The sequence below is a fragment of the Coloeus monedula genome, assembly GCF_965178545.1.
Source record: "Coloeus monedula genome assembly, chromosome: 7".
NCBI lineage: Eukaryota > Metazoa > Chordata > Aves > Passeriformes > Corvidae > Coloeus > Coloeus monedula.
In genome coordinates, this window is record NC_138787.1 from 33,328,729 (window position 1) to 33,353,435 (window position 24,707).

The following is a 24,707-nucleotide window of genomic DNA, read 5'->3' on the forward strand; positions in this document are numbered from 1 at the left end:
GCAGAGGTCAGGCCTTGGATGAGGTTAACGAGGTAACAGAGAGTGAGAGCTGCCCTGCCAGCGCACTCCCTGCCGCAGGGAAGCAGCCAGCCTGCAACTTCTGCTCCCTCCAAGCGTTTGCGTAAGGCACGGCTCCTGCAAAGAGAGACACACAGAGGGGACAGTAAGCTGGAGGCTGCATGGTGTGCCAGGCGGGGGGGAGCAGCAGGAGGAGCGACTTTGTGTACCTGGGATGTCACACGAGGTGTCAGGATTTCCAGTGCTGACACACAGGAGCAGCAGAGGATGCCACTGAGGAGCCAGGTGCCTTGCTCCTGCTCCATCCCCTGCCTGGGAACAGCCAGGTGAAGGAACTGACATGTTCCTGCAGGGCTGCTGCTCCGGCCACGGCATCACTGCTGTGCCCTGCTGAACACACTCCACGCAGGCAGAATTTTCAGACATCCAGCACTTCAGCCACCCCTTTTTAATGCCATTAGTGATGCAGCAACATGTATTTATATTTACATATAAATACAAAATGGTCAGATACCACATTTTAAAGCATAATTTACAATCTGAAACTGCTTACACTTTCATGACTAGGCTTGGGTTTTTTCTCATTTACATTCATCATTTAATTCCACTGGAATTTGATTTTTAAGAAAGCCCAACATCTCTTAATTACCATAAAAAGATCCATACACATTTTACTTAAAAATAGCTTCTGTAAGAGGAAATCTACCAAAAATAACACGAAATATATTATTATGCATACAATTTCTTTTTTGTAAAGTACAAACAAGAATCTGATCTCTTCTGGGTATTGCCTGATCTAATATGGCTATAAGGTTCTATTTATTTTGTTTGTTTTTCAAAGTAAAGGGAAAGACAGAAGAAATGTAAGAGCACAACCCAAAATAAAAATGCATTCTTTCCAAAGACACAGATGATCAGAGAAAGAACACTTTGAGAACTAATAAATGACAACAGGTACAAAGAAACACCATCCAAGCGCTATGCAGTGTTTTGTCTGAGCATGTGCCGCAGTGACCTTGTAACAGTTATTAAAAACAACAAACAAAAAATGCTACTGGCAGAAAAAGCTGTCAAGCAAAACACTGAAAAATTGGTACCATTTCCTAAGAAGTGCAGAACTGATAGTATTTTATGTGTCTTCCCCCACGTTGCAGACCTTTCTTGCTCTCTCTGCCCGCAGGACTGATCATTGCCACTCTGGCGATTTGCTGGATGCCAAACCAGGTCAGAAGGATCATGGCAGCTGCTAAACCAAAGCAGGACTGGACCATCCCCTACTTCAAAGCCTACATCACCCTCCTTCCCATCGCCGACATCTTCTTCTACCTCAGCTCGGTGGTGAACCCGCTGCTGTACAACATCTCCTCTCAGCAGTTCCGCAGCGTGTTCCTGCAGGTCCTGTGCTGCCGCCTCACCCTGCAGCATGCCAACAGGGAGAGGTTCCTCAGGGCCAACCAGAGCTCCGGGGCACGGAGCACCCGCTCCCTGCGCCCGCTGCTCTTCATGTCCTCCAGGCGCGGTTCTTCCACCAAGGGCAACACCAAAGTTTTCCTGAGCACCTTCCAGAAGGAGCCCACGCCTGGCTGCAGCCCACAGGAGCCGGGTCCTGCACCAGCAGATCCCAGCCTGGAAGCAGTGCCCCTGGAGCCTGGCTTAGAGCCCCGTCCGGGCACACAGAACGGCCTTTGTGAACATCAAGCATGACTTCATAAGGCAAAGTTAATGCTTAGCAATGAGCTTAAAAACATGGAAACTGAAATGATCGAGGAAAGTGACTGCATCACAAAAGGAGTAACACAGATGGATTTGTTTCCAGTTATGCAGAAGGAACAGGAGTTCTGTATCCTGCTGGGATTTTTAAGTGCACACTGGAAACTCAATCTGCTAACTGAACTCATTAGCTGACAAAAATTTCAGCCCCTCTTCTCCACACAACCACTGAACTTTCCTCGCTGTTGACAGGGATTTGGAAACAAACAGAAAATAATTGCAGCATCTTTGAAGAAAGGAGGATGAAGGAAAAATTGTGTCAGGGCAGAAAAAAACCAAAACCACTTGCTTGAAGATTAGCAGTACAAAAACAACAAAGCAAATTTAAGAAGCAGAAGAGTGGTTATTACGTGTGCCCTCGGCACCACGGCAGAATTCCCCCTCTTCTTGGGCCGGGGTCCATTGCAGAGCGGGGTGTTGCAGCAGCTGATGCAGACAGAGTTCACCTTGCCAGGAGAGCAGAAGGACTGGTAGCCAGCAGAGGCGATCAGACACGCTGCCGAGGAGGCGCAGGACTTGCGGTACATGATTCCTGCGACACAGAACAAGGGTTACTCCTTTTGATGGGAACACTTTACAGCAGGATTCATGCTCAAAAACTGCTGCAAACCCAGTTTGCACCCCCAAAGCGCTGCTGGTGCTTAGGGCAGACACCTCAGCAGTGACAGGACCGGCAGCCCTGCCCTGCAGGAGCACCACAGTTGCTCTCCTTTGGGTTTCTCTGTAGTTTGATTCTGGTTGGAACCAAAAATATTACAGACTTAATTTGCATAACGTATATCAAATGATGCATTTTATAACTGGAATTCTTCATCTTTCAGAATGAACTGTAGGAATAGCTGTAACTGAAATGCAATTAGTGAGAAAATTAGTTTTGTTTCTATTGCTGAACATGTCTGAGTTAAGGTGTCTAAGTAATTACAGCTTTCTATGCTCTTAATTTGTCTTTTGAGTTTTTTTTCCTTTTCTTGTTCCATTGCCACACACAGACAAGTAACCAAGAGTAAAAAGAGGATGATTATCAGCAAAACTTTCATCCTCCACCCTCCCCTTTTAAATTCTTTTTTAAAAGAAGAACTAGAAGTACTTTTCCAGGTAATCTCAGTTCTTGCTTGTCTTTGAAGTTTAATACCCTCAATAACAAAAATTTCCATTTCTATAGACGTGTCTTTTTTGAATTGAAAGTCTTCCCTTTTGGAATGTAATTTAAGTTAGTTTTAATTAATAAGCTAATTTATAATTTATCAAATTGTTTTTAACAGAAAAAAGTACATTCTGATGCACATAGCTGTTATTTGAACATGGTTTATAAAGGCTTTAAAATACACAGTTGTATTTTCTTCTGTCACAGAGGAAAACGGTTATGGCAGTTTCCCCTCTCATTACTCCAAAATTTTCCTGCAAGTGATACAGTCAAAATTGTGTCTTAGAAAAACATACACATAATAGAAATAGATAATGGAGGCTTGCTTGCTTGTAGCTACAAAAAGAGGTAGGGATATTCCTAAGGATGATAAAAATCACTATTCTTTTTGAATATGAGACTTTCAAAACGCTTTTATTTTTTTCCTCCTGAAAAGCAAGGGAACAGGATTCCCTTGGAGAATGGTGCCTCTGCATCTTGTGGCATGGCCCCGGAATGTTTTTAAATGCACAGTGATTGAGACTTTTTTTGGAGGGTGTGAGGTGGGAATATGACCCACAGTTTCTGGACTTACAATACCTGCAGATACTTATTCAGTTCCCAGGGACTTAATAACCACTGCAGCACCTCCATGGTCCAGGAGAAACCTCTGTAAAATGGCATCAGTCACTGCACCTCTGAGTGCTGTGAGTAGCAGCAGAACACCCTTTATGTGGTCTGTGCTCAGAAAGAAGGATTTCCTGTCTTCAGAGACTTTTAATTAAAGCAATTCTTTTATACTGTCACAACACTGCTGCCATCCCAACAATGCAGGGGTTTCCTTGTTTTGTGTTCTCCCTCTGCAAATCTGAACTCTGAAACATGTTTTTAGGCTATCTATCTCGTTAAACTTATGAAAAAAGCCCTCAAGTGAGTGTTAAATCTTCCTCTGTCTCCAGTGAGCTTCAATCAATCAACACAGCAGGTAGAGCCTTTTCTCAAGGAAGAGGAGCTGTGGGCTGTTCTCCCTGTAACAGCAAAGGCACACAGATCAAGCAATGCAATCTTTATTACTACAGTTTGCAAAAAGAAGGGAGTTCTGTCTCTGCTGACAAACCACTGCTGTCAAGAAGCCTCAGTGGTGCTGCCACTGCTCGGCTTTACAACACCGAAATCTCGGCTTGTTCCCCAAAAAGACCTGGTGCTTTGTCCATGTTGCTCCTGCAGTCTTCCCAGAGCAGAGACAGATATGACCCTCCCCATAGTTACAATTAATTCTTTTCCTTCCCCTTCCCTCTTGGGAAAGGACTCCTGTATTCAATTAAACCAGGCGCAGTGACTGTTCTCTGTTCCCTAATCCCACATCTCCCCACCACAGATATTTCCCTGAGCTACAAACACCAACCAAACTCCACTACTCTTCAGTCTGCCATATGAACAGCAGTGAATTTGACTGTCCCTTCAAAGGCCAAACCTCTAAAAAGCTTTTGACACTGGCAGATTTCCTATTCCTATTATTTTATAGATCACTCTCTTCCTGCCGTTTCCTTTTCACAGGTTTCCTGCAAAGCCCTGTTCACAATTTGAACCAGTGATTTATTAGTTTGGGTCCCTGAAATATCACACTCTGCACTTCTCCCATAGATTAGGAGACTAGAATTGTTCAGTGCTGTGAACAATTAGATGATGCCTGCTGAGGTATGGTTTTCACCAAGCAGCTCTAGGAAACCTCTCCTGCAAAAAATCAAAGTCCTGCAGCTTAATTCCATGTGTTTACAACAGCTCTGTTCTCCAGGATCAATTCCATAGAACAGCCCTGAGCTCCTTTTGAAGACAAAACACAGTATTCCTGTACAGTCTGAAATTTTCAAGAACAGATGTACCATGTTCACACCTAAATAGAGAGAATAATCTGACTAGTAGTAAAATCCCCTTCTAACACTTCTCCAGTGGCTTTCCTGTAAATGCCTTACAATAGGAAATTCCACGCCCAAATGATTTATTCCCACTCCCATTTCTAGTAATCTAAAGTTTAGAAAGAGTTTTTCATAAAAAACTCAGCATTTCCATCAGGTTTTCAATAGCTCCTTTGCTAACAACATATCCTTCCCATCCAAGGCTTTTTTCTCTAAGTACAGATGGATTCTCTTGATGTCACAAACCAGCTGCTATTCCACTAAGTACTTTTTACAAAGCACCAGATATGAACCAAGCTTGATCAGCATAGGCTGTGCTCTGTCTCTGGTTCTGCAGTGTCTTGACAGGAAGACACAGTGCAAACAGGCATAGAAGTTGGTGGAAAAAGAGGGAATATTAGCACTGCAGGAGTGACATTTTCAAAACACTTGTGCTGTGACTCCACTTACTCTTAACCCTTCTTCCTATCATAATTCTGGTAGGAAATACAGTCAATACAACTGACTTCCATGATCTGATGGCAGGGACACCATCTCCTTGCTCCAACAAGCAGGATAATGGAGCCCAGTAACTTCAGCTCACCCCCTGAGTTCAGCCAGGACAGCAGCCTCCTCTCTGGGTTACACTCAGAGATCTCTCCTCAAACTCCTCCTCTGCAGCATTGCTGAGCCAGTTCCAAAACGATTCCCAAGATCTCCCTGAATCATTTGCCACCAGCAGCCTGAACTGCAGACAGTTCTTCAAAGTGGTTATCTGCCTCATAAGACTCATACCACAGACATAACTGCTAATTACTGGGTATTCTTGCCTGAGCAATCAGCTTGATGCATTCATTAACATATCACCCAGAAAAATAACTGCAAACATTTCTGGAAGCTTTTCTTCTACCTCAGATTGTTCTGAGTCGCTGGCTAGGCACGGAGACTTCACATTTTTATACTCTGCTTTTACTGGGATGGGATCATTCCCAGATACCCACCCCCAACAAGTGACACTAGTGATCAATTAGCATATTTACTACTACTCAGTTAGCATATTTATTGCCCAATTACTTGATGGATGAGAACAGAGTAATTTGTCCTTTCTCACAAATTCAGCAGTCCCCAAACAACAGTTTAGGTACCATAAAGATGTATGGTACCACGAAGCACCTGCTACTGACCAACAGATTTTCCTTCCTTTTGGCTTCAAGGTTTGTGGGATGCAGTTCAAGTACTTTCAAGAAGAGACAACATGCTAATATCCCACATCCTCTCCTGTCACATATACTTACTGCAGCTATGTTTGTTTTCAGGGCTTTTTTTTAAGGCAGATTTGGGCTTAAATTTGGCATTGAAAATTTATTTCTAGACTAAGCAACTTGCCCATTGTTACACCTCTCTGTGCCCCACAAGACAGTGTCAACTACTATTTCTGCCTTGTTCTTTGCAATGAAGGAATGAGTGTAAATCTTAAGGTTTTTCTATAATTCCTGCTTGCAATATTTATTTTCTCAGCTAGATCCAGTCTAGTCCTGTGCATCTGCACTCTGGCACTGTTTTGGCCACACGCAGGCGCATTCTGTCTTGATTGTAACAAACAATTCAAGCAACAATTTATTCAAATACAAAAGTGAGTGCTCTTCCCTCTACCCCATCTGCACAGCCCAGTGCATTTCTCTTGAATAACAGCTTAACTTGTTACTAGGACAACCAAAGAAAGGTGACATCACACCTACACCCTACACTGCCTTTATGCAGAAGGCACCAGAAGATCCAAGGTTTTTCTCTTACTGATTGAAAAGGATATTATTAGACACCTCTGATTCTTCTGTTCTAGGAGGTACAGACAAAAAAGATGCTGTGTAAGCATGACTCTCCAACTTTTAAGAGCCAACCACCACCAAAGCAGTGTGCACCTTCAGTTTGCACCTGTACTCTCATGAGTGTCCTTCAGGAAAATGCACACAGGGTCTCTGGAGCCAAAATAGGCAACCAGGATTTCACCTCTGAGATCAGTGACCTAATTTCCAAAAAGAGTTACCTTCCCACTCCTATGACCCAGCTACTCTGAAACTGCTGTCTGCAATGGCACAGCTCAGCAGGAAATCACAGCCCTGTCCTTCACCACAGGACCTCATGGCCACAAAACTCTCCTCTCTAAGTTTGACTCTATCTAGTGGACACCACCACTTTCCCCAACACTAAGTTTTCCAAGCCAGATGTTCTCTGACCTTGTGGGCTGTGACTGACACTCCACTTTTCTAAAGAAAGCTTTTTCTACACGATTTTGTACATAACCAATTTCGCAGGCACATGTGACGTCAGTCTTGTGCAGCTCATTCCACAAACAGTGCTTTAGCAAAATCCCCTGCACTTGCTCTCTGTAAACCTGCCACATAAATCTTCTGGAGCTTAGAAAGACGTTTATGTCCAACTAGGGACCAGCAGTGAGGCATCCTTGAGCCTTCTCAAGACTAGACCAGGTGGTGGAGGCAAAGAATTAGCTGCAGAAAAGTTTGTATCCTAAAGTAAGTAACTGAGAAAGCCAGCAGGCAGATCAAGGCAAGTTTGAGGTGTACATTTACAGTTTTGACAGAACCTCCTTTAGATTGGGTGTTTAAATCTTGCCCGTCTCATCTAAGCAAAAGGTGGAAAATTGGCCAACAATGGACCATTCATAGTGTAGCACACAGAACTCAGGAGAAGCCCCCCAAACTTGTCATAGCTCTTGCATTAGCATGCTTTCATGATTAGTACAGGACTTGTTTTGGGTGTTCTCTTAATGTTGCTGCTCATAAAGAGAAGTTGAGAACTCTGATTATATACCAATACGCCTTTCTTTTAATATCCTGCATAATTCCAACTGTCTCATTTCACCAAAACTTTCAGTTTTCTGGTCTTGGTGAACCTATAAGTTTTCCCTCTCATTGTGCATAGAGTTGATGTCTGCTCTGCCTGGCCATGCTTGCTTTGTGATTTCATTAATATATTTTGTTCTTTATTTTTTGCCCTAAACTGTCAATAGCTTACCCTGCACTCAAGTAAAATTCAACACCCAGCTCTTTCCTAATGTCTGCCAAAAAATAAAATGAAAATTTATACTAGTGCGAGAATAACACAAACATGTGAACACCACTTTCTAAGGAACAGAAAATATAAATGTGACTATTTCTGCATTTTACTGCATCAGTAATGCTCAAAATTATGTTCATACTATATACAAATAGGTTTGTAAATTATGTTTTTTAATCTTTGTATTAGGTTTTATGCCCAGCCTTTTGCTATGATAATGATTTGTTCCCCAGCTGGTACCTGTTCACATACATCACACTCCAGAGGTCCTAATGTGATGTGCTGTTTTCTAGAGAAAGTGATTATAAACATTTTATCTAATAAGGTCCTAAATATCTTAGAAGGTGACTGAATATTGAAAAGCAATCAATCATTCTTCTGAAGTTGTGCTTCCCCAAACAATTTTTGTTGTAGTCAGATTATGTTTTATTGGTTTAAAATATAAATTAAGCTTCCTCAACACACAGCCTTTCAGCTATGGCTGTAAATGCAGTTACAAAAAAAACCCCAAAAAACAAAAACCCCAAATCCCAAACAATTTAAGCAAGTGTAAAATATAATCATATCCAACCATGTCCTGTGTGTTTCACTTCTCACTAACTCTCCTTATCCTTGTGGACTCCAGAGAGAAGGTTGAGGAGACAAGTGGTTTAAATAATTTGTACCTTGCCAGAAATTTTATCATGAAATTTTCTAATCACCTTGTAAGCAGCTACTTAAACTCTGAACTACCATGATTGGTGTTTTCCAGATAAAAAAACCCCAAGGCACTTAAAGTATGTGACTTAAAATCTATTGCAAAGCTATGCACACACCTCCTGATTTTTAATCTTGTGTTTTAGGACTGCAGCTATTTCATCCTGGTCCTCCCTTTGATGCATTCTGTAGACAAGATAAAAGCATATTCATGCCATTACGCTCTTACAGAACACAAAATTCTATTAAAAATAAACCCCCAAATGAAAGTAAAACACTCCCCCCACACACCAAATCCTACCAGGTTCATTTAGCAAATTTGCACCACAATTCTCTATGAAAACTTAATATCATCACAAATCCTCCATACTTTTGGCACTTTTAAAAAGTTGCACATTTTTTCAGAAACTAACAGGAAGCTTTTTACAATGGAAGTCTGGTTTCCTCACTCTCCTTCTGACCCTGACATGACACCTTGCAGAAAATAAATCAGCTCAGGAGAAAACTGGACAGTTGTCAACTGACAGAGGACAAGGGTTTAGATTACCCTGATATCTTTTTGTAAGTTGTGCCTTCTAATTTTGGTGCTGGAAATGTGACTCAAAACGGTGTTGTTAACAACAAAAACCATCACAAAATAGTGCTTGTCACTGCTAGCAAAGCTGAAGCATAGCATTAAAATGCTTAAAAATGGACAGGATGACAAAATTAAGTACAATTGCTAGTGGTGGTGTTATCAAATATTTTTTAAAGCCACAGGAAGCTACAAATGAGAGCTCAAATTCTTTTGTTTCCTGCTGTTCTTTTTTGTTTCTCTGCTCACTAATGTGGATGTACAGTCAAGCACTAAAACATACAATATTCCCAACAAAGCAGGCTCACAGCCTTCCATCCTCTCTTCTTACCTGATACAAACATATCAAGATCTAAATGTCCTTTGCTACCAAGACCTAAATATACTTGATCTTGGAGAGAGAGAGAGGTGAACTTGGACTCAATTTTCAGAATCCTGTATGAGCATTTTTCTTGACAATCCTTACGTGCCAAGATGAAGGGGAGCCACAGCCCTTATGCCTTTTCAAATGTTCAAATGTTACACCCTTGCAAAAAGTCACATAAATAATTTTACATGTGAATAGTCTTGCTGCACCCAAATTAATGTCCTTACCAATTTCAGTGGAACGGCTCAGATATTGGCACTTGTCAGAACTTTGGAAATTCACTTCTTTCATATCTTGAGCTATTTCCATGCTCAGAGTTTCACAGCCTGTTCAGCTTAAGAGCAGGATTTTCCCGGGTTTTATATGGCTTTTTCCAGTTTCAAGACTTATTGGTAAGTTGGCAAAACCCAGTTTTGTCAATTTTGCCAAAAAAACCATCCAGACTACAAAGGACAAATGGAAATGAAAACAGTTTGGATTAATTAAAGCTGGCTTCCTTGCCAATGCTTTGATAAGGTCACTGGGAGCTAAAACGAGCGACAGGGACAGGCCTCAAGAAGGTTTGGAAACACAAACTCATTTGTGTGTGAAATGCAGGAGGAAACTCTTAAGGGAGGTTTAAGAGACACCAGGCTGTGGGCACTGTATCATCACAAAATTCATTTGTATATCTTTCATACAGGCCTGAGAAATAAAATAACATAAAAAGCTATTGTCCATGTCCTGTGAAAAATGAAATTCGCTGGACCAGATACCCCATCTTCCTTAAAATAATGCAGCCTTCATCACTTCTGCACTTGGATCTTTGTCATGACTTTCAAGTCATAAACTGCTTGAACTGTTAACTCCACTGCTGCTTTTCTTTATTGAAAGGCAGTCAGAACAGCAACTGCTGCACACTGTCATAATTTCTCCTTAGCTGACACACTTAGGTCAGTTCCTTCCATAAGTGGCTGGAAGTTTTCTGAGAAACCCAAAGATTGGAAAAAATTTACAAGTAAGGAAATGGCTTTGACATTTGAGAAAAAGTGTTTCTTAATGGTAATGTATTCACAGTTCCAAGTTTTCAGCATACAGTGAAAATTAACAGCATCCATTGTAAATCTTTTTTTCAATACCAAAAGTGAACTGTGTTCCCAATATTTATATGTCTTCATTTCATTGGGGACCTGGTAGCACAGTATGTGATGTTACAGGTACCAACTGTCCCATGAAAAACTTTAAAGTTTTTATTTATTTTTTAGAATTGTCAATAAAGATTTATTATATTGTGCTTTGCTTTGATTAAAAAAATCAAAACAAAACCCGAACAAAACCCCAACAAATTATGTTAATTTATGTTGGTATGCTTTGACCAAGAAGTGTAGAAGAAAATAATAAAAAAAAAAAAAATCCGCCACCAATGTAGTGGATGTTTCTTACTGTTTCTAAATGGATACTGAGGATGCAGCAACTTCCTATAAAGCATTAATGCCTGCAGTAATTCTGGCAACATTAAACTTTGTTTGCTGTCTTAATCACTTTCTCAGTAAAAGTACACCAGCACATAATTTTCCCTTGATATAAATATGCAATTAGTACTAGTACTAATGGATTCTATACATGAACACAGAAAAAAAGTACGTGGTTCTGTAATCCTTGACAGGCACACATGAAGCAACTCAATCATGGCAAAACCAAGTAATAAGCACAGGTAAAGAATCTACAACAGCCCCAGCCCAACTCATCGTACAACATAGCCACTGATAAAACAAATGACTGGAAAACCAGCACTGGAAAGAGTTTAAAGAAATAGATAAAGTTATAATTCAACACTGAGAGGATGATCTTGCTCATGGTGTTCCCATGCATGGCTTTTAAACACACAATCACAGCAACTGCTTTAACTACACTGCAGAGTTATATACTAATTGAATACATTAAAAGGGCCATTGTACCCCAAACAAATAAGCAGTTTCTTATTGCAGATTAATAGAATAACTGGATTGTTTCCCAATTTGCTTGCAAAAGGAAAAATTCTTGATATTGTAAAGTATTGGCATTGCTACCATGGATCATTTTTTTTTCCTTGTGAAAGTTAGTAAAAGTATGTTCACAACTGCCTTAGAACAGACAGTGTATTGTTCAAAACACACACATGGGCAGGTTTACTTGCAGAGAGTTCCAAGAAATTTAGACTGGCTACCTCTCTGGGCTGTCTCATCCTTCCTGCTTTATCCCTCTCTGATGTATCCACATTGCAAGTTTCATTTTGCCTTAAGTAGGGTTTAGATCAGCCTTTATGCTCAGATAGCTCTTCCCCTCAGTAAAAGGCAAGACTACCATTACCAGTGTGTTTTCCATACTATAGAATACATACAAAAGCATATACACATTATAAATTCATCTATACATCACCAAGATGTTTCATTTCTTCCCAATGTACTGTGGGATTTTTTTGTTCCTACATATATTTTAAATTAGAAATGTCAGTGCTCCTTCATTTTTAGAAGTCCATAGACTGGAAAGAGAGAGGGAAGTGGGAGCAGGGAATCTGCCACAGGTATTTCCACAAGGTATCTGCAAGTAGAATTATTGTAAGAACTTTGATCCTTTGTCAAACATTCAATTTACATAATTTTCAAACACCTGCTTATCCTTTTGAAGAATGCACTAGAAACTTATCCTTTATATTAATCTCTGTGGGGTGAAAAATTTCTTGGTACTGTCTTGAGTACCACTTTCCATTCTCATCACTCCTCCCACTAAAGGAAGGCTTCTTTTTTTTTTTTTTTTTTTTTTTTTTTTTTTTTTTGAGATTTAATTAACAAATTAGTTTGTAAAATTCTTTATCACAGGGAAAAGACTGTCTTGTCCTGTATCTTCCACTGGAGCAGAATGCTAACAAGCATAAATTTTTTCTGGCAAAATTCTTAAATACAGCTCAGTCTTAGGTGAGAGAATATATTTTGGCATTTACTGCTCAATTCTCAATTCACTTTAAGTTGACCAAAGGAACAAATGTCTACCTGATACAACAAACAGCTGAGATCAGATGCCTGATGATCTAATTCAAAATAAAAGTTACTAACAGCTGCTTTCTTAGCTGTTCACATCAAAGGCTGCCACAGGAAGAGCTGCTTTTTAAGCTCTGGGTTAGGACCTTGCCTGAGCTGCTGCTATTTCTCACCTGAAGCTGTTTCTCCAGAAGCTGAGATAATGTTCTGAGAGAAGGCACTGACATCTAAAGCACTAATTTTAGAGACACTGAGGAGGAGTGGTTTGTTTAACTACAATCAGGCATAAAGAACTTTTTACAGTGTAAATGGGAAGAGCAGCACAGAGTTGCAATTTGCCACCGTGTTGCTCCTACTACTGGGAGTTTAATCCAGAAATGAAGCTGAGCCACAGAGCTGCCATGGCACAACTCCATGGACACCAGCAAATACCATGGAAAAGAGTCACTGGCCACATGCTGGCCACTGCACTGTAGGCAGAACACAGAATGTGAGCCAGTGACCCCTGTGACAGCAGAACACACAAATGAATGCCTCCTGCAGAGGAAGGGTGGCCCCATCAGGAGGGTGGGTACCTGCTCACACTGTGAGCTTTATCTCAAACACTAACTCCTAAATAAGGTTTGGGAGAACTTGCAGCACTTTGCTCACTGATACAGCTATGTTTTATTAATGACAAAAATGGGTTAATCTACAGAAATTGCACTCCTTTGACTGTATTTAGTCAAGAGGAAAAAACTCTAATTACAAGATTGTGCTGTCAAATAAATGCAAATTCGCGTATTTCATATTCTGGGTTAAAAGCTCAAACTCAAGTCTATTATAAATTAAAATCAATACTTGAAACATTTCAGCTTTCAGTAATAAGCAACAACCAAAAGAATCAGGTTATGAAATATACTGGTGGAAGTAGAATGAATTATTAAATAAAACTTGGGAGAGTAAGGCATTTATATTGCACACATTTAAATATCAATTAGGAAAAAAACCAATAAAAAATGATGAACTGAATCATCTCTGTTTTACAACCAACCCACTCTAAAATTGACTGAGGGTAACAGAGAAACAAAGCTTGCAATGTAAATTTTATTCAGTTTGAAATAGGTTAAAAAATTTAATTTATTAACCAGCTGAAATTTACAGTCTCTGGACTTAAAATTAATAAGAACTGCATTTTTAGAAGTAAATGAAATAGAACAGTGGCACCTGCTATGCACAGCATGCTAGTAACCTCCTAAAGGAAAAATCCAAGGATCTGCTCAGAGAAAACATAAAACTGCACAGAAAAAAACCCAACAGGAAGTTTAAGAGCTGCTTATTTACTGTATTGCAAACCATTTCTTCACAGGAGTAATGGCAAATTATACATCAATGAAAAGGGTTCGAATCTGACTTTTTTTTCTGTGTCTACTACTACGTCTAGAGCCCTCCAAATCACCACAGCATCCTTTCCAACCTCGTGAAAGTAGTACAGAAGCTGTAGTGTGGAGATAGCAAAGCCTTCAAGCTGACATTTAGAGATACTCAAGATTTTAAAAGTACCTTGCAAACTGTAGCTACCTTACATCCCCACCACCCTTTTCAAGTAAATTTGAAATAAAATACTCCACTAAAAAATAACTTAGGAGTGACTAATCTTCTTTTAAACAGCTTAAAACCAGCTTTTTTTCCCTACACTGCAGAGGCTCTAAGTATTTCACAGCAGTGGTCACTGTGGATGATGTTACCCAGGATGAAAGAGTGCCAGAAGCTCAGCTACTTTTGATGTCACAGCAGTTGTTATTATTTATCCAGGACTGATTACACAGTGGCCTGAAGCTACTGGCACAGGTGGGGCCAGCTGACTGACAAGCACTGGAAAGAGGAGTTTGTTAACCCAAGAACCATTGTTGCTGTTCAGGATGGATGAGTGCACACATCTGCTGGGTGGAGAGGCATCCTGCTGCTCCTGGAGGACTTGCTGGGAAAGGGCAGACTACGGCTTGATTAACAGCGTAACTCACAGAACTCCACTCCAAAGCTGCGAGGTGGGCAGTCCCAGAGAGCAGCTTCCCCTTGAATGAGGGTTCTGAAGCCCCAAGCTGCCCTCTGCTCCCCAGGCTTGGCACAGGGGGCACGTCCAGGCTGGGACTCCCCAGTGAGTGACTGCTCCTTGTCTGTTCCACCCTCACAGCAGTCAGAGCAGGAGGCTCCATGAGCTCCAACTCCCACCAACACCCTTCCTGCCATCCCACACTGCCCCAGAGTCCCTAATAAAGTTCTCGCCTTCTACTCACGTAGAAAGCTACAGAGCAACACAGTAGTGTAAGACCTGACAGCTCTCTCTAAATCTCAAATCCCTTCCATGATGCTGAATAAAACCCAGCCATTTATAGCACAGCTCAGAAGACAATAGAGGCAAGATGCAGAATCACAGCTCATTTCCTCTTGGACACATTGATGTCCTAATACGTTAACTTTAATATTAATTGCAGTAAGGGAAAAAAATTCTTAGAAAACTGGTATGGCAAATAAATCTATATGTGCTCTTCTCTTCCTCCTAAACTCCCTTTTTTTTTTTTTTTTTTTTTAAATCCCTTTCTCCCTTTTGCTTGATGGTTTCTTTAATGGATTAAAGCAAAGATCCCTACACTTTCCTTCCCTTAAGATGAACCTTCAGAGTATATAAATTGCCTGAGTAAATAAAAGAAAGGAGGGAATTACTAATTTAATGCTCTTCTATCTCTTGGGGAAAAAGCCCATGTAATTAACTGTAATGAGATTAAACTAACTTGTTGTTATTAATTTCCCAGTGCTGGGAAACTATATTGGAGACCCATAAGGCTGTGTATTAACCAGCTTTATCAACATTAGGCTTGCATCCTTCAGTTTCTACATCAGTTTTAAAGGAAAATGTTTAACTTCATCAAGTTGCAAAGCCACTCAGAAGTACAAGATATTGAATCTGGTCCCTTCAGGTAGGGACACAAGATTCATTTGTAGCCGAACACCATGAATAGGTGGAGCCACGAGCAACAAATGCTACCTAAACCAAGTAAACAGACGAATGATTATTAAATTCTTACCAAAACTTTTTTCCATTACTTCTTTCTGACACATATCTTGAACATTCACTGTACAATTCACGATGAACTCTGGAGAAGAGCAGTCATTATTTAGCTGGAACTCCTCACACTGGTAACACTGTATTTGCAAACCCAAACCTGGAACAGATAGAGATTTGTTCAAAATCATAGAATGCTTTCTGTTGGGAAGGACCTTAAAGATCATCTCATTCCAAGCCCCTGCCATGGGCAGGGACACCATCTGCCAGACCGTGTTGCTCAAAGCCCTATCCAACCTGGCCTTAATAATAGCAGTTGTATTAAAAAAAAAAAAAAACAAAAAAACAACAAAACCAAACCAAAACAAACAAAAACCAAAGACCGAAGAAAAACAAACAAACAACACGCGCCAGAAATCTTCCTTATCTTTCCCCCTTCGCATTTTGCTGTTCCTAGCTACTCAACAGCTCAGCCGAAGTACCCCTCTGACAAATATAAAGTAAAACCAGCGTGCCACCCGCTCAGCTGAGGCCGAGCGTTGCGGGCTCTGCTGATGCTCCTTTCCGCGGGGCGGCCGCTCCGGCGCTGGAGACGCCGCCGCCAGGAGGCGACGGACACCGACACCGGCACCAGCACCGACACCGGCACCGGCACCGACACCGGCACCGGCACCGACACCGGCACCGGCACCGGCACAGCCCCGCAGCCGCTGCCCATCGCCCGCCCCGCGGCTGCCCCTCGGCGCAGCGCGCTGAACGCCGCCCGCGCCCCGCAGAGAGCAACCCGGCTCACAGACACACTCCGGCTCTTATCTGTGCCGACGGGTTTACTTAGCTACTAATTAATTACAAATGATTTAATTACTATTTTGCCATGCACAATTAAAGCGGCGGAGCATCCTCCGCCAGCCGCCTTTATCATGCAAACGAGGCGCTCCGCGTGGCTCGCCAGCAGCGCTCCGCCGGCAGCTCCCGCACGCCTCGTCCCGCGGCGGGGACCCCCGGCCCGTGCCCGCCCTCCGCTGGGAGCGCCCCGCGGGCACCGACCCACCGCCCGCGGAGAGGCACCGGCTGCTGCGGCTCGCCCCGCGGGCAGCCAGCGCTGGGGACACCAGGGCAGCTCTGCGGGCAGCGGGCAGGACGGGGGCTCCGCTGCCCTGGTCCTTTTAGCGCCGGTAGCAGCTCCGTCGAAGGGCTACGAGGGGACGGAGTCTCCCAGCGCCGGGCTGGCCGCGGGCGCCTCCGGGCGAGCGGCGCGGAGCCCCTTACCTGGCGCCAGGCACAATCCCCAGAAAGTTGCAGCGAGGAGGAAGAGCCGCATCCTCCCGGAGCCGCGGCCGCCGGGCTGGCGTGCAGTCGCGAAGGGGCATCAGAAGCAGAGATGCAGCGGAGGCGCCGCGCACTTGTGCCGCTTCCCCGCCGCCTCCGCTGCGGAGCGGCGCCCCGGGAGCAGGCGGCGGAGCCCGCCCTGCCCAGCCCCGCGCCGCGCTCCAGCCTCGCCGGAGTTGAGCGCTGAGACTGGAAGAAACTGTGGGAGAAGCGAGGGCTGGGGGGCGGCTCCCCCCTCCCTCCCCCAGCACCATGTGATGCCGGCGGAGCGGGGCGGGGATCCCCGCCAGCCGCCCCGCAACCTCGCCGGGCGCGCCTCGGGCACGGGCGAAGTTCAGCGAGGGAGGGGAGCCCCCGCACCGCCGGGTCCGGGCCCGTCTCGCACGGCGCTGCCGAGGGACATCGCGACCCTCTGCCCGCCGGGGCTGCTCATCACATCCCCGCCCTCCTCCTCCGCTCCGGCTGCGGGGCTCGGGGACAGACCCCACGCCTTGGCGCGACTCCCCGGTCCCTTTGGTGTCCCCGCCGGCCCGAAGCCCACAGGTGGCAGCCGGAGCGCGTCTGTGGGACCGCCAGGCCGGGCCCCGCTGCGAGGCATCGCTCGCCTCCCACAAACGCCCCGCAGCACCCGCGTCCCCGGGAGGGACTGAGGGGAGGCGCGGCCCCGCCATTCCCTCCTCCCAGCCCCCTAAAAGGGAATTCAAGCGTAACAAAAGGGGGGAAAGGGCGCGGTGGTCGCTACGTGCCGGAGCTACGGTCAGACCCTGCCTCCTCCGCGGACACACGGCGGGATGGGCGGGGGAAGGGGATGAGGCGGCGGGAGCTGGTGGAGGGGTGGGATGAGACGGGATGAGGAGGCAGGAGCTGGTGGTGGGGTGGGATGAGGCGGTAGGAGCTGGTGGAGGGGTGGGATGGGGTGGGATGAGGCGGCGGGAGCGGCGAGGAGCTGTCGGGGGCTGGGCAGCGCCCGCCCGTGGGGAGGGAAGGGCAGGGGCAGCCCAGGGCGCTGCGCCCACGTCGTCCCTGCTGGGACCGTCTCTGTGGTTCGCCTCCTCTCCTGATAACCACGTTATTTCCCAGGGATCGTTTCACAGCTCTACTGCAAGGAGGAGTTAATTAAGATTAAATCTCTGTTTAAAAGCCCCTTGTCAGGAATTCCCCGATCGCTGCCTGCCCGTGCGCTGTCCCGGAGCGCGGGCGGCTCGGTGGGTATCCCCTGATCCCAGACCTGCACGCCCAAGCTGTCACAGCATCCCCTTCCCAAAATCCCTCCGCAGGCACAGGTAGGCAAGAGAAGTTTTATTTATGAAAGGTGTTTCAATGAAAATTTCTTAAAAGTTGAAAAAGACGACGCAAGTTTACAGCAGAAATTACTTAAAATATAACAAATTGCACAAAATATTAACACTGATCATACAATATTTCAAAGATTAACAAGCATGTGCTAAAGAAACTGTAGAGTCTAGAAATACCCCAAATATATCTAGTTTACAATTGCTGTACAAAAAGCAGTTATAAATACTTCACATCTAGAAAAAATACACAGAACCTTTGAAATAGACTTTCCCTTACATATAAACAACCTTTGTAGAAAAAAACCAAAAACACCCAATACAGGCCAATCCCCCTGCTCCAAGATATGTCTGAACTAGTACTGGTTAGCACCAACATCTTAGTGTGTCACAAACAGGAGTTGTTGTGTTTTTTAAAAAATAATTTTAGTGTTTAGAATTCACTTAAGACGCAACAGAGACCAGAAAAGATAACACAGGATGGTACATTCATAATTTGATGGGAAATGAGTACAGAGGAGGTGGAATTTGAAAAGCCATGTTGCAGTCAGAAGTACAGGGCAGTTTATGTGGTTCTCATTCCTACAAGACTCCTGTTTGTGTCAGCAGTGAATTGCTTTGACCCTGATCTTTCAAACAGTTATGTGCATGATTGATGAAGCCAATGCCAGCAGTATCGGGCCTTTTAATCTATTCATTTTCTTGCCATGTCAAAAGTCAAAACCCTTTTGAAATAAGACACCTGTTGTGAAGTTGTAATAAGTGAAATGCATGTTTCCCTAGAATACCTTTCTGGAATTGCACTAAAAGTAAAAAATAAAGTATGTTTTCTAAAAGGGAGTCCATGGAAGTTTATTAGAGACAATCTGGCAGGCTCAGGATTATGACAATGCAGTGTTTCTACATACAGTTTTAAGACTAGAACAATTATAACTCTTTTTTAAAAAATCTACTAGCTTTTTTTGTTAATATTAACACCAATTTCTTTAAGTTAGTAATCTGCCATTACAGGAGCATAGCACCGATTTAATATTTATTGCTGTCATGTATCCCTACAAATATATTTTCCCAAGGTATTTACAACTGTACAAATATTCACAAAAGTGCAAAATTAAGACTTTATTCTGTGTATTCGTTGTGTTGGGTGTTGAGTCCCACACAGCACCGTGATGCTGTCCTGCCTTATTGCTGAGTGCCGGGAGGGCAGAACACCCTGATGTGAGCACAGCAAGCCCGAGGGGGAATTTTCAAGCACAGTCTCCTCTCCCCCTTCACTCCACGCTCGCCTCCAGCTCCATTCCGTGCTGCAGTCCACTGGGAAGAGTCCCTAAACGTCGTTGGAGCCTTGGCTGGTGCAAGAGGAGAAGCTGTCGTACAGGGAATCACTCAAGGATTCCAAATTGTCCGCATCCTGCCGACCTGAGCTATTCAAGGAAGCTGCTTCTTTCTTTCCATTTTCTTCCTTTTGTCCTTCAACCTTGTTCAGACAGTTCTTCTCTTTTTCTAATGAAAGTACATTATTGCTGTTAAATTTATTGAGAGACTCCAGGGAAATTTTAGATACTCTATTCTGGGAATCTTCTTTTGTTTCTTCAGTTTGCTTCAACTTCTGTAAAAGTGAGGGAAATATTAGAAGCATATTCCTTAAAAAGTTATCCTATTGCACACCATTAATTACCATCTTTCCAAAGTTCATAGGGTGAAAGGAAATAGATTGTTAGATGCTTAAGTAACTGTTATGATTGAATAGAACATTACTGTCCATTTTAGGATAAATCATAACTTTAATGATTCTGCTGAGACAAATAAAGCTCCATTTATGTAACACTCAAGTGCTATTAACATCCTAAGTAGGAGACCCTGGCCATGCACGTGTTAAACATCTCCAGCATCCTCACAGTAACTGACATCCTCTCCTCTATGAATACTTTGGGGGGTATGTTTAAGCAGGTATTTGTTTAAGTACACTTTAAAAATAAAAAGCACAGAGGAGTAAACAGCATTTTCTGTAAATTAAGGATGCAAATGAAACTTGCTAGGGAATAACCTCACATTTTGCAGGTATAAGCCTATTGATTTCCACAAACCCAAACCCTCTCTAATAGACAAGAAAGCAACAAGACAGGAAATTACACTGAACTGGACCGTTCCCCACAGACCAGAATCAATCAGATATTGGCCAGGCCTTCTTGGAGAAGTGGTGTAATTCTGTGGGAACACTGGACGATGTATTAGCACATTATATTAAAAACACACAGTAGGATTGTACCAGAGTAATTTTATCCCTTTGTGAGCTACTGGTATTTTCAATCAGAGATCTGACCAAGGAATCATTAGGGAGCTGTGTAGGGAGCAGCTCAATAAAAATGACCTGCTGTTCATATACAGAGTGTTTCAAAATCTGAGTAACTAACTCCTCTTACAGATCATATTACCAGAGAAATACGGGACAGCATTCAATGTTTTACAATCAACATTCAATAACCTCCTGGACAGATAAGATTCAAGGATTCTGAGATATGCCATCAGAGTGCAAAGCAATTCCTCATTTTCGGTACCGCCGTCAGATGGCAAAGACAGAATCAGTAAATTACTGTAAATCCAAGGCATCAATATTTATGTTTAGCTAGAAAATGAGATGGCATTTTAAGCACACTCAAGATATAGCTTGGGCAGATGTGTGGACGCTGTGGGTCATTACATGTGCAGCTGTAAAGGGTCCTTAGAACTTTCTGAAGAATTCAAGCTTCAAGTCAGTCTAATGTTGTGCATGCTGTGCTGCTTTTCCTTGGAAATCTTTGGCAAAAGGAAGATAAATTTTTACATAGTTTGATTGCTTGTTTTGATGGCTAGTTAGATAAAAACTGAAATGCCAGTCCAATGACTGTTTTTGCTCTGATCTTGTCACATTTCATAAACTGACAATGCATAATTAGATTACTATTTTTGGAAAATGTTTCAAACAAACTTGAGCAAAGCAACAGGAGATCCTAAAGTCTTAGTAAATGAACATTTCCTGTTTGGTGCCTTAATTAATCTTGAGTCTAAAAGGTTCTAGGGAACGTTGTGTTGGATTCTAATTTTGGATGACAGTTAAAACTAAGGTCTTCAATATCTGTAATTAAAATGTTTTCTGAGCAAGAGGAATATAACCCTTGGTAATGGGAACGAACACAAATTTAGGACCCTACAAAAGAGATTTTTCACATTTTCATCTTGAAACATTCTTCCCTTTGCCCTCATTTAAAATACTAAAAGAGTTGTTTCACTTCTCTATAGGCCAGATGAGAAAATTCTCAGCCATGGCATCAATAACACATGTTGGCACTTTTTGCTTTTTGGAGTGCTAAACCTAAAATATTTTATTATATGACAGACTAAATGATGTTTCTTTGTCTGTAATTTTCCCACTTCACAGCTTTTCTTTAGATAAATTGAATGTGACTACTTAGCACAGACGTGGGACTGTGCGACTCAATACTGGAGTTAGTAAGGCCTGTGATAAAACTCTTATTGATTCAAATGGAGCCAATTTCAACTCCTGGGCAGAGGGAGCACTGTCTCCTGGAGAATTTGCAGGACTGAGCAGTTTGGATGAAGCATCACATCAGAGAAGGATTTTGGCTATCCTACTGAAGGATGGATTTACACCACAGAATGGACCAGACTGAATGCATTGGTATATTCTGCATATATGCAGTATCAATAATTTTTTATGCCTTTCAAGCACAACCTAGGCTACAATCCTACTTTAATCACACCCTAGAGTCTCATTTATTTTATAGAGTACATTAGAGAGATGGCAGGGAATAAAAGTACTCTACACATTTTAAGCAAAAACATTGAATCAAGTGAAATTGAAGAGAACTGAAGCCCATCAGTGAGACCTGCTGGCAAAAAGATACTGGGTAGTGAACAGTACATCTACTGTACAGTACATCAAGGCTTAAAGGGAAAACTAATTCTAATAGGAATAGCAAAATTTTTTACTAAAACAATCAACTCAGAAAAAGGTTATGGATATTTTTTGGACACAAAGTTGTTCTTTTTAGGTGTCCTAGTGCCCAGTTACATCCTTCTGTAAAAAACCCTCAAACTTTTCCTTTCTTTAACACATAGAAGAAAACTCATGAGCAAAAATAAAACTTTAAGCAGAGATATTAATGTAAGAATCCACATAATGAACAAATAATTTTCTCCCACAATAACACAATTATGTTCATTCCTAGAGCTGAAAAGTCAGTGGTCATTTCTTTAACCTTGGTGTGTGTTAGAACAAATGTTAACCCAAGTTAAGAACTTTTTCTCTAGTTACTATAGATACAATTTGTAAAAAATTGCCAAAGAGTGCTTATTTAGATTCATCCATAATACATTTCTTACTATTCATGGCAGTCACAAAAGCTGCTGGATGAATCAAAAGGCAAAAGCAAAACAACTATTGTTAGAATTTGATTGATAAACTGTGTATGTGGTTATGTAGTATCTTTGGGTTTTTTATGTAGATTTGCTATTGGCTGCAGCAGAGTCAGAGCTATAACAAAGAACAAGGGTTAGCCCAAAGATGTTAGCATTGTGTATTTTAAAGTAATTAGTTCATTAATGCATTTGAGAGCCACACTAATGTGACTGAGCAGCTGCCTCTGCAGAGTGGAACGTGAGGCGGGCGTGTTCTACATCCACGAGAGCTGGCTGAGATTCGGTAAGAAGTGTAGAGATGCCCCAACCTCTAAGTCATGGGCTCCAGTCAAATCTCTCCTACCTCAGGAGTGATTTCTGCATAGTGAACAGGTGGTTTTATCACCTCAGCAGAAAGAAAGACTCCATGATTTTGCTCAGTGCTGCTACAAGAGCTAAGATGGGACCAACAGCCTGCGCTTGCTCTCACACAGGATCCTTCTCAGCAGTAATGCTTAAAACCATTTCAGCCTGGAAGTGTTGACTTTGCTGCTGACTATTCTGAACTGTTCTGTGAATAAGGTGAGTGCTGCCTCCAGTGTGGATACCATGCTTTCCTAAATATCAATTAGGGGAAAAGACAAAAACATGTAGTCAGAGACTTTGGTCTATGAGAGAAAGGTAACAGAAAAAGAGAAAAAAAGGCTCAGTGCAGACAAGAACTGTGGTTTTCACAGTGCCTCTCTAACAGCTCTGGCCCATCACCCTAAAGCAGAGCAATGGTTAGCTTGCTTTACTTATCCTAAGTGTATTTTTGTATGGAAAACCTGTACCATTATGGCCTTATGGTATGGGGAGAATTTGTTGTTCTACTCCACTGTGTAGGTGGGGAGCTTCCCATGGCTGGAGGTTCTTAGCTGCCCAATGTGGGGTGCCTTGTACCATCTGAGAACAGTGACCAGTTGTGAGAAGAGAAACTCTTCCTGACATACACAGACATTCATCACGAGTCACATCACTTTGAAATAAACCCATGAGTCATGAATCAGAATAATGTTTCCTCGTTGGCAACATCCTAAAGGGAATAACTAAAACCCATTAGTGATGTAATAAAATCTGGCATGTCACTTCAAGCACAGCAAATTAGGAAAACAAAACTAGCCTGCAGTTACACTGATACATTATAAATAGGTGTTATTTCTACATTAATGCATCGAATTACATTTTCTGCAAACTGTAAAAATGAGAGGTTACATGTGGGTAGAATGCCTTTTCAGAGCTGTGTGATCCAGGACCAGGAACAACTGCAGCCCTTCTGAATGGCACAAAGATTCCTCAGGTGTAGTGGGAAGGAGAAGCAGGGAAGGGTGGGCTGGTTCACAGGCACAAAGGACCCCACACCCACGTGCAGGAAGGGAAGCAGCAGCAAGGCCATTTCTTGCACGTGGTAACACACAGAAGCTCTGATTATCTGGAGGTCAGGCTATGCTTCTAAGTCCTGCTAGAGCCCAGAAACAGCAATGAACCATTCTGCAGGATAAATGTATTTTCCAGCTGTCTAAGTTTAGTTAACCAGCACTTTAAAGGGCTCAGAATCAGTTACAAAAAAGAATAAAATGAACTCTATTCATGTCTCTCATGCATTGGGCAATTTAGTTTTTAGATTAACACAAAAGCAAGAAGGGCATTGCTTCAAGTGAAGTATAACTGCAGAACACTATTGGGTAAAAACAACAAAATTGCTATGAGAATTAAATATAGATCAACAAAATCAATACTTAATTGTATAACTCAAGGTCTTCCATTTCAGGTCTGATCTCTAATAGAAGACACAAAGTATGTTCCCTTTTGTTTTTTTAGTTATTGCTCATAACTTTATTGTGAAGGGAAACTATTTTCTAGATTTTTTACTTTTTAAAAATTGCTTGTTACTTTGTCTGCATATGCTCAGGGTAAACTTGATCCCAGGAGCCACTATTCCTTATTTTAAATTTCCAATTTAGGTATCCTCTAAGTCCTGTAACTGCTTTGTATATATGACACACTGGGTCTAAGTGGGATACGCTGTTACAGCATTACACAGGCTCATACATAACCCGTTTAGTGGGACAACTTTAACATGTTCACAGCT

At 42.5% G+C, this 24,707-nt stretch overlaps 3 protein-coding genes across 3 annotated transcripts in view; 1 reads left to right on the top strand and 2 right to left on the bottom strand.

The window, feature by feature from the left end:
• Positions 1-1,722, top strand: part of GPR39 (G protein-coupled receptor 39) — a gene marked incomplete at both ends in the record, with an annotated part of 74,526 nt that extends 72,804 nt beyond the window's left edge. The window contains one exon of the mRNA XM_082285601.1: positions 1,199-1,722. Coding sequence (XP_082141727.1) covers positions 1,199-1,722 — 524 coding nt within the window. The remainder of the gene's footprint in view (positions 1-1,198) is intronic.
• Positions 1,723-2,084: 362 nt separating this feature from the next.
• On the bottom strand, positions 2,085-16,878 carry LYPD1 (LY6/PLAUR domain containing 1; the record flags this gene model as incomplete). The annotated part of the gene is made up of 3 exons (XM_082284832.1): positions 2,085-2,320; positions 15,580-15,717; positions 16,827-16,878. 3 exons carry the CDS (start codon positions 16,876-16,878, stop codon positions 2,085-2,087), a joined length of 426 nt encoding a protein of 141 aa, XP_082140958.1.
• A 2,627-nt stretch (positions 16,879-19,505) lies between these two features.
• The window catches only part of NCKAP5 (NCK associated protein 5), a gene marked incomplete at both ends in the record, with an annotated part of 331,674 nt that continues 326,472 nt past the window's right edge, over positions 19,506-24,707 (bottom strand). Inside the window, one exon of the mRNA XM_082284641.1 lies at positions 19,506-19,787. Coding sequence (XP_082140767.1) covers positions 19,506-19,787 — 282 coding nt within the window. The remainder of the gene's footprint in view (positions 19,788-24,707) is intronic.